The 10,686-nt window shown below is 37.8% G+C and overlaps 1 protein-coding gene across 5 annotated transcripts in view; it reads right to left on the bottom strand.

Moving 5' to 3' along the window:
• MTUS1 (microtubule associated scaffold protein 1) overlaps positions 1–10,686 on the bottom strand; it is a 142,280-nt gene that overhangs the window by 23,841 nt on the left and 107,753 nt on the right. For all 5 annotated transcript variants that reach the window (XM_042470528.1, XM_042470526.1, XM_042470527.1 and 2 more), the window contains one exon: positions 3,619–3,836. In XM_042470528.1, the coding sequence (XP_042326462.1) occupies positions 3,619–3,836 (218 nt within the window). The remainder of the gene's footprint in view (positions 1–3,618; positions 3,837–10,686) is intronic.

Genomic DNA, 10,686 nt, shown 5'->3' on the forward strand with positions numbered 1-10,686 from the left:
AATTAAAAATACAAAACCATATACAGACCCTTTAAAAACTCCAAAACCACCATCGCACATCATTAAGAGCCCAACCTCAACTGTCTGCAAAAGCCTAGTGGCACAAAAATATTTTAACTTGCCACCAGAAAGACGACAGAGCCATCCTGGCCTCTCTGGGGAGGGAGTTCCAAAATCTGGGAGCAGCCAATAAGAAGGCCCCCCCTCTCACTTGTTTGAACCAAACAAGCCTGAGAAGGTGGTGGGAAAGAGAGGAGGGTCTGTCCAAATGATCTTTAAAACCCCTAATGGGCTCATACTTGGAGATACATTCCTTCAAATAACCTGGACCCTAGCTGTATGGGGCTTTATAGGTCAAAACCAGCACTTTGAATTGTGCCCAGAAACGGACCAGTAGCAAGTGCAGCTGTTGCATCAAGGGAGTTGTGTGTGTGCTCCCTGTAGCCAGTCCCAGTTAACAACCTGGCTGCAGCTGTTTGGAGCAACTGAAGTTTCTGAGCACTTTTCAAAGGCAGACCCATGTAGCGCTCATTACAGTAATCTAAACAAGATGTAACCAACACATGTACCACCGTGGCCATATCCAACTTCTCCAGGAAAGGGTGAAGTTGGCACACTAGCTGACTGTGCAAAAGCACTCCTGGTCACTGCCAAGAAACTCAGTGCTGAATCTAGGAGTGCTCTCAAACTGTGGGCCTGTGTTTTCAGTACAAGCGTAACAGGCATAATGTTATTAAGTCTGCATTTATGGTACACTATGCTATTTTGATATATATATTTAATAAGCAACTAGCTTTAGTTTTAAATAGTGATTCTCAGAGAAAAACTAGGATTTAATTAATTTGATTAATTCAATCTGTGGGGTTTTCAGAATGGAAATTGGGTCTTTCCATGCATGGAAATAAAAGCATTGTTTACTGTTGTTTTCCACAATAACATTAAAAATTAGTGGAAAACATAAAGAGAAGTAAAGCATGCTTTCAGATGCAAAAATTGCTTGGTCTTATTTCTAAACTTTAGAATTATGATTCCAATTTTTTGTTTTAAAATTGAAATGGATTCACAGCAAAAGACTTACCACTTCTTTCCTGTAGCTGGACATTAAAATCAGATGTGCCATTCCATCAAATCCAACAAAGGCATCAAAGAGTTTTACCAATTTGCAACCCATGAGTGGTAATAAAATGTTGGTGAAAGAGAGAAGTCCAACAATAGCCCAATAAATTTATGGGCATTTAATATTGTATTTAAGAGATCTGATGTATTTATTTTGAAGAGAAAAGGTAGCCCATATTCTCTACATTTCAACTGGGGAGAAAAGCTGTCATGTTATTTCAAGGAGAAAGCATGTGGACATTTTTTCCAGCCATGTCTTAATTAAAAGCCTGCATTTAAGAAACTATGAGCTCACCTCAATCTTTCCCAAGATCAAGGCAAAGAAATAGACAAAGGTTGTAATATCAATAGTTACTATAACAACAAAGATGTCACTAGTACAGGATTATGACTTCACTGCTTTTTGAAATAGAAACAGAAGATCCAACAACTATTCCTTTCACACAACTATGCTCAATGTGCCTTTTAAAAAAAGTATTTCTGGCAAATGCTTACAGAAAAAAGATTGACTTATACTTAAAGATTTCCCTTTGATACTGATGGACTTACTAATTTGTGCAATTATAAACACAAATAGTCCCATTAGAATTTAAAGATATAGCCGAGTTAGTCTGTAGAATCAGTACGTAGAGAGATCTTGTAGCGCCTTTGAGACTAACTGAAAGAGAGAAATTGGCAGCATGAGCTTTCGTAGACTTCAGTCTACTTCCAAATGCATCTGAGAAAGTAGACTGAAGATCTCTCTAGTCCCATAAGAGTTGTTTTTACAAAAATGTTGAACTAATCAAAAAGCTATGCTTCATCAGTAATTTCAATAAAGGTCCTCTGCTATCACACTGAGGCTCAGTTCTAACAAATAGAAAACATGAAACTGTGTCCTTAGGATTTTATTTAACGTCACTTCACACCACTAATGACAATTAAGGACAATTAACATTTAAAGTAACTGATATGTGTTGTATATGTCAGTCTATATGAGAAGGCACTAATCTTCCAATTCAGACAATACTTTTAAAACTTTTTAAAATGTATATTGGTTTTATATTCTCTTTTAAAAACCTTTCAGGTTACTGCATTTAATGTCTCATTAACTTGGTACTGTGTTTTGACTTTACTGTTATATTGGTATAGAGGAGAATAGCATTTATAATATTATTTATAATATTATTTCAAAAACTTGAAAGTGGGTTAGGTACTCAGAGTTACAGTATGTGTTTTGGTTCTACTGACCTCTAGCTTTGGGTAATGCAGCTTCCAGTTTTATCAGTAAGTTAGCCAATAGTATGAATATTTGAATGAAGTGCTGCTGAGCTGAAAGGACAACCTTGCAAATAGAGTTTTGTCCCAAAACTTCTATTTTCCTTTAATGAACATTGATAAAACACCAGAGATCAAATTCTGTGTACCATGAACAGCTTTGGCATCAGGTGCCTCAGCTTGCAAGAAATGGTAAGGCTGGTTTTTGCTTTAAAATCAAAAGCATTCTCATTATATCTGATTCAAATATCAGTTGATTTAATTTAATGTTACCAGAAAAAGATAACCAAAGTATGCACTTTTTAGAAAAACAATAACACACATTGAATGTACAAATGACCAGACTGGTTGACTGCATTTTGAAATATCCCATGCCCTCAATGCCACAGAAGTGTTTACAGTGATAAAAACCTACCTAAGGACTGTATATGGAGGTAGTCAGACATTATTTCATTACTGAAGGTAAAAGTTTCCCCTTTGACAAGATTATCAAGTCATGTCCAACTGTTCTCTGTTACTAAGCAGAGGGAGCCAGAGCTGTCAAAGACAATGCCATGGTCATGTGGCCAGCATGACTGCATGGAGCACTGTTACCTTCCCACTGAAATGGTACCTATGTATCTACTTGCACTTTTACATGCTTTTGAACATCTAGACTGGCAGAAGCTGCGACTAGTGACGGGAGCTCACTCCATCACACGGCACTCGAACTGCCAATCTGCTGACTCTGTGATCGTCAGTCAACATCTTAGCCGCTAAGCCACTTCCTTGCTACCCAACCCCAAACACTTATTCAAAGAGAGAGATAGGTGTGACATGTTTCCTATTCCTTTTCTGTCCCCAGATGGGACACAGAAACAAAGGCACAAAACAGGAGATCCTATTATTAGTGGAACACAGAAGCTTTCCCGACTGTAAACATTTATTCTTTAATATTTTGAATAATTAGGAGTCATCAAAAGCCCAATTTCAATTAACAGATATCCCAACTGAGAATATCTTGAGATTATCCCAGTTTGGACAATCATGCCTACACACAGCAAGGGCAATGGAGAAGTCGACATCTAAACATTCAAAGAGAGTAGACTTCTGTTATAGTTATAGTAGTTAAACCCTAGGTTTCTAACCTTATACTACTCCCCATAAATATTTTATAAAGAGATTAAGGAAGGTTTTACGTAAGTGAGTAAGAAGAAAGCAAATTATCACCAATTAAAAACACATTTAGAGTTCCAGAAAATTTACCTCAGACTGTAAGTGTTGGATCACAAGAGCTAATGCTTCAAACTTCTGATTACTGCTTCCCAAGCATTTTTTCAGTTGTTGGATAATTCCACTTTGGTTTTCACATTTTCTTTTGTATTGTGTCAGCTCATGTGTTTTCGTTTCTGTGGAATGCACTTCAGCAGAAATCCGGGTCTGTATGCATGAGTTCTTAGGAGTCTTCTGCTTACCCTTGTCAACTGCAAAAAAGGGGACAAAAATAACATTGAATATCACAAAACAAATAAACATAACAAATCAAATCATCAACTGTCAAAACTGTGTTTTGACAGCTGCAACAAGGAAAATAGTTATCACATATTTCAAAACTATAATGTTTCATTATGTGTGTTTTGTAGATTTTCAGTAAACTCTTCCATTACTTCCTTTCCAATTAATATTGCAGCTCAGCAGTGTTTGACCTAATGACATGCTGATTTCATACACTGGCCTAAATCCTATGTCCTGACTAGGGTGAACCCATCGAATCAGTGGGATGTTTTGACTCACCATTCAGCAACTGTTTCAGTGGGTCTACTTTATTTGGGATTAACCAAAAGGATTCCCACCATTGTTTCTACTTCGGTATCTTTACCTGAGAGTCAAGGGTAGTAAACATGCAATTCTCCATATGTTTTTGGGCCTTAACAACCCTAGTAAGCATAGCTAATGTATGTGTGGGGTGTGTGTGTGTAAAAAAAAGTGCTTCCAAACAAGTATTTCCTTCCACTTTCTGTTGCCTTGAATTTCTTACATGTGCACTGGAAAATACAAACTGAGTTAAGTTTGTCTTCAATCCAATGTTTTCCCAACACTACTGTATTACATAATAGCTTTTAAAAACAGAGGGCTTCCTTATAATTGCAGCATTATAAAAACTTTCATGGAATTTTGATTACAGTTCATTGACGATTGTAAAAAAATTAGTCATTAACATCAAAGATACAGATCTTTCAGATGTAAGAGATTTATTAAACCTTATCTGGATCTCTTTTGCCAAGGATGGATTCTAAAAAAGCAATCTCAGCAAATGCAGCCACACAGCGTGTCTTGTATTTTTGGCAGGTGTCTTACATAAAAGGTGAGAAAATATTGCCTGGCATCACATACATAAAGACGACGTTACAGTTGCAGAATTGTTTGTTTTTATATTAGTTTCAATTTGTTGTACAGTACCTTCATTCTACAAAGGGACCAGAACAATCCTCAAACCAATGATTTTTTAAAAATAATAATCTAGGGTTAGGTATGGAATACAGTACAGACCTCTCTGTATATAAATATATAGATTAAAGCATTTTAAATTAGAGGAATGCCAAGAGGAAACATGATGGATGCAAAGAAGAACCTTGTTATCACAAACAGTGGAAAAACAACCAATTTGAAAATGTAATGGGCCTTGGCCAGGTTGTTGTTGAAAACCTCACTTTTTGATTGAATGAAACCTATGTTGGACTGGTAGCATCTACAATCCTTAAAATTTGTTTCATACTATGCCCCATAGAAAATGGACCAAAATAATCAGACCTCTGTCCTGCCCCTCAAATAAAGTTTATCAGTCAGACGTAAACTTGAATGAAAATATTCAAGGTTGGTTCTAACTGATAAACTTGTAATTTAAGCCTAGCTATCATGTTTGGCCAAAACTAGTTTATAAATGTGCATTATATAACAAAAATTACAGAAACCAAGTGTTTGTTTAGAACAATCCCTAAGTCGATGGAGCGATTCCAGAACTTGACTGTGGCTTTAGGTTTGGTTCCACTGGACAACGCATAAAGTTTGTTTGAGCATGTGGATTTATATAGCACCAAAGACAAACACTTTAAAAGTACAATTTAGAGCAGGAGTGAGTAATAGTCAAGTCGGGGCCACATTGCCCACCCTACTGGACCCTGAGGAAGCTTATTCCAGACTGTCATTTCTGTACTTCTAACCGCACATCAATTGGGCTGATACATTAGCAAACAATATCCCACTAGCCTCCACAAGTGCAGTTGACCATTTTATCCTGTTCAGGGGTTCTTTTGGTCTCCTGCTTTCCTGGGGGAGAGACACAAAAACATACCCTCCAACTATCCTAGTTTGGCAGGTATAGTCTTTTTAATCCCCTCTTGTCCCACTTGGCTGCTTTAAAATGTCCCAGTTTCTTTCTCATTCTTCCATTTTCCCCCTTGGCCAACAACTTATTTCTATTACTGTAACATGAGTTCAAAGTGTAAAAATAGTTTGCACCTCAGTGAGGGGAGAGGAGGGGCAGAATTTTGCCCTTCCCAGTAAGCTTAGGCAAAAGCAAACTGCTACAGTCTCTCCTAGCTTGTGTGTTCTTCCTCATTAAAATGTTTTGCCATCTTCAACGCACTTTGCTCTTGCTTGGCCACACACATTCCAGTTATCATACGTGAAATATTAGAGGGTGTGTTAAAATATATTGGCAGGCTGCATACAACTCATGGGCCCACACTGTGCCAATCTATTATAAAGACTCATACAAATAGCTTTAAGGCTTTCAATCTAGACCTATTGAAGTATATAATGAGAGTAAGAAGTGTACCATTTACAGGACATTTCTAGTCCATGCAAACATTTCCCTGGCCCCTGAAGTTTGTTTCTTCCCAACTGCCATTTCCTAGGCTAAAGTACAAAGGAAGAAACAAAATTCAGATTGAAAAATATATGAACCAACTGGATGGGTCTATAAACCAATACACTGTTGAGTCCTGTTAGATTAAAGGAGTCAAATCTCTCCTTCTGTATTGCTCAAGATTAGACAGTGTTAACCTGGCTGATACCCAATAAGCCCATCACTACAAATGAATATCTGTCTTTTATAAGCGGCTAATCTTAGGCACCTTTGAACTACTTTAAGATCTGAGCTTCTCAATCTTAAAAGATTTTTTGTTTCAAGCTTTCTACTCATATTGACTTCATCAATTACATTTAGTATGAACTTGGAATATTTTCACTACTAAACGAGTGTATCCACACGGATACATGAAAAGAACACTGCTCATCCCAACTACATAAATTTGGATCGTATCCTGTATGGTAAATGGATAGTAAAAAATATGGCGTGGCTAGTGAATTCCAAAAACTGCTTAATGTTTTGTGTTCTGACTATGATTTAAAAGATTAGCATAATTGCCTGTGCAAAGGGGTAAATGGATGAGTGTAATAGAAGTAGGTGAGGTGCTTTAAACTGGTTAACTTTAAATTATAGGAGGGACAAAAAAAATAGGAGTGTCAGCATGGTGTAGTCAGTGATTTGAGTGATGGACATTGGGAGACCAGTGTTCAAATCCCTGCTCAGCTATGGAAACCTAGTGGGTGACCTTGGACAAGTCACACTTTGTCAGCCTCAGAGGAAGGCTAAGGCAACCTCCTCTGAAGAAATCTAGCCTAGAAAATCCAATGATAGGTTTGTCTTTGAGTCCCCTTAAAAAACAACTTGGAGGCACACAATAACAGAAGTTTCTAGAGAACAGCCTCATTTGTCAAATGCATATAGATGAAGAAAACAACCAAGATGAGTTACTGAAGTATACTATAAAATAAACTTGCTTCTTAGAAGAAAAGTAAGAATACTTAGCCCTTCCCTCCTCTCCATCTCCAAATATTGGTAAGTATTAATGAAACAAGGTTAATATGAAAATAACAGAACTTGTCTGGAAGACCATTAAGAATGCATGAATATATTAAGTAATCAAAGGTAAGACGTCTTACAGTGCACAACTTATTTCTAAATTTTATGGAAATCTTGCATGCTTTACTGAATTTAGTTTTGTAGGCTTTTACTATTTTCAAGGCTGTTGTAATTATGACACAATGGCCAAAATAATTTTTTAAAAGGCAAAACTAAGTGTCAGGTGACTGTCCTGTCACTGAAAATGCAAACTACACCTGCTCCTTCTATTACATCAGGATAGTCCCAACTATCAAAAGGAACAGATGACACATGACAGCATGAAACACTAGAGCAGGGGTTCCCAACCTGTGCTCCGAGGAGTCCTTAGGGCTCCGTGTGCACTTCTCAGGTGATATATAGCTGCTGCAGGAAAATAAATAAAATTGCTGTATATACTCATCTATAATTTAAGAAATTTATGCCCCAAAATTGACCCCAAAATCCTGGGTCGATTTATATACTGGTCAATATGATAATGCCAATGATGGCAGTTCATTCAATGACAAACGCACACCTTCCTCCCCACTTTCCCTCCATGCCTGGAAATGGGCTGCTGGAAGCAAAGAGAGTGCAGGGCAATTTTTATTTCTATGGGAGGAACAGCTGATCCACTCTCAAACACACACACACCTTCCTCCCCACTTTGCCTAGTCTAGCATGCATGTGCGCACACACACACTTTCTCTCCTTCTTTGCTTTAGCTCCTTTTATGTTTGGCTCTCCCACAAATGACTCTTCATCCCTGCCTCCTCCTCATGAGAAAACAAGCTGGCCACTGCAGGCAACTGTGGATGGGCCAGCAGTAAAGAGCTTCCATTTTGGGAAGAGTCTACTATAAAACTAGGTTTCTTGGCAGGAATGAAGGGGCAGAGGGTGCCTGTGACTATTTAACCCCATTCCAAGAAAAAAATGGCTGCAACCTGGGCTCTTTGGTGCTTCCTCACCAGAGAAACAGCCTCTGTCCACTGCTGAAATGCTGAAGAGCCACAATGGACCTAAGGAGCGTCAACATTTTACACTCGACTTATCCACGGGTCATACCAAAATCCATAACTTTGGCCCCAAAACTTGCCCTCGACTTATATAGCTGAGTATATATATATATGGTAAAGAATAAGAATGTATTCTTATATATACTCCTAAACACCATTAACTAGTAAGACATAGGGTGGGCCTCTTAGGGGCTCTGCCATGGAATAAAGGCTCCATGAGTCAAAATGGTTGGGAACCCTTGTGCTAGAGGATATGAAGGTGAACAAGCCCATGATAAGAGTGTCAAGGTCTCAGCAACAGCAGTAGCAACGCTAATTGTAGCTTGCATAATTGCATTATTGCATTCCTTGTGGTTTTATCACTATGTTGTTAACACTTCCTACTTTATATTATTAATGGCTCTTCAGCATAGATGGCAACACTTGATTCCAAGACATGCCAAGTTTTGGAAACATAAGTGAGTCACCATTTTAAGTTGATTGGGAGTTAGGGACAATGTCCCTTGCACAAACCATAAACTGCAGGGTTCAGTAAAAACTGCTACACAGATGTACTATTTTATTCTTTCTTTTCTAATAAAATATTAAATTAGATTTCTAACAGACATAACCTGTTATAAACTGTTATCTGCATTACTAGTTCAATTCATGTTAGGACCAGTTCACATGCTACGTGGAAGATCAGCACCAAAACCCCAATGTTCACACAGAAACTCAACAGCAAACATTTAACATAATAAATGTGCAATGAATTGTGATTAAAAGACTTAAGTTTATGAGACCTGTTAGTTGTTTGTTGGCTCCTCAAAACAAATAAAAGCATGTTCTTTTGCTTTAGTACAAAGTTGCAGTCCAATGCATACTAAACTAACCATAGAAGAAACTGCCCCCAAGGCAATTGGATGTGTTTCATTTATAATATGCATTTCTGCATTGGTTAGTTCTTTTTAGTGAGTGTCTCATCCCATGAGGACCAAAAAGTGAAGAACAATCTTTTTAAAACTATGATCTTCAGATGGCTGGAGGTCCATAGGCTCCATTCAGCTGATTTGAAATAAAGGATGTGAAACAAGTGAGAATGTCTGCAGATTATTCTTCACTTAATTTTTTCTTAGAGAAGGAGTGCATGCTATTCTTGGTCATGGTTACTGAACAAGTGAACAAGGCTCTGACCTAGGGCCTAAAATTTAAATCACATGATGCTAGAGCACTATTATTATTTTCTTTAAAAATTAGAGAGTACGTCTCAGCAACCTGGCCTAGGGCCCATGATTTTCATAATATAGTACGGGCTGTGGATAAGCCTAGTGCTCAAAAAGATATTAAAGTATGAATTCTGCTTTGGTTTGCAAAAAACAAAACAAAACACCTAAGTGGTAAATAAATGAGTGTCAGATTTATGATTCTAAGTGATCTGCATCTTCTTCTACTCCACCCTGACCCCAACTTTAAAATTGTACATCCAAATGTTTGAAATAACAAATATGACCATGATATCAAGTAATCAGAAGATATATGTGAGTTTTCCCTTTATATGAGGGTTCCACCTTTTATCCTCCCCTTCTGTGGTCACCAAATGTTGTATGGTGTCCAACCTTTATCTCACCATATGTGGTGTTTACACTTGGGCAACCCAACCAATGCCACAAGGAAGATTACTCAGTCTCAGGCAATCCCACCACTGTGGCCAAACATGGGGTTTTTACTCTTTAACCCACCAACTATTAAGACTTCCACAGTGCTCACTACAATTACCAAAACTGTGGGGCTTTTCCCAATCCTCATCTCTATGACAACAACTTTGGCGACTTTCTAAATGTCCTCAAGGTATCTATGAGGATTTATGCAACTTCTATCCTCCACTACTCTGTATTTAATGCTGCCACCAAGCAAATTTTTTATTTACAGAATTTAAACATATCAAAACAGATTAAACATTTATTACCTTTCTCACCCCTCTCAAACTAACCCAGACCAGCCATACCAAACCCCCAACCAAAACTCTCTTCCCTGCATCCAACCCTCAAACCTTTAATTTAACTCAAAACTTTTCTAACTCTACTTTTCTCAAACCCTCAGCTAACTCACCACTGAGACTGAACTCCCAACTGTCATTCAGCGCTGGGGAGTAGGAGTAAGGAGTAACAGGTTTTTACAGGAGTAGGAATAAGGAGTAACAAAATATATGTTACTCCTGATTCCTGTTATTACAGTGGTACCTCGGGATACGAAATACCCAGGTTACGAAATTTTCGGGATACGAAAAAATCCCATAGGGAATTATTGTTTCGGGTTACGAATGTTTTTTCGGGTTACGAAAAAACTTTTGGTGCTTTTTTTCGGCTTTTTCGCACGGAATCGCGGCTTTTCCCC

The sequence above is a fragment of the Sceloporus undulatus genome, chromosome 5, assembly GCF_019175285.1.
Source record: "Sceloporus undulatus isolate JIND9_A2432 ecotype Alabama chromosome 5, SceUnd_v1.1, whole genome shotgun sequence".
Classification (NCBI taxonomy): domain Eukaryota; kingdom Metazoa; phylum Chordata; class Lepidosauria; order Squamata; family Phrynosomatidae; genus Sceloporus; species Sceloporus undulatus.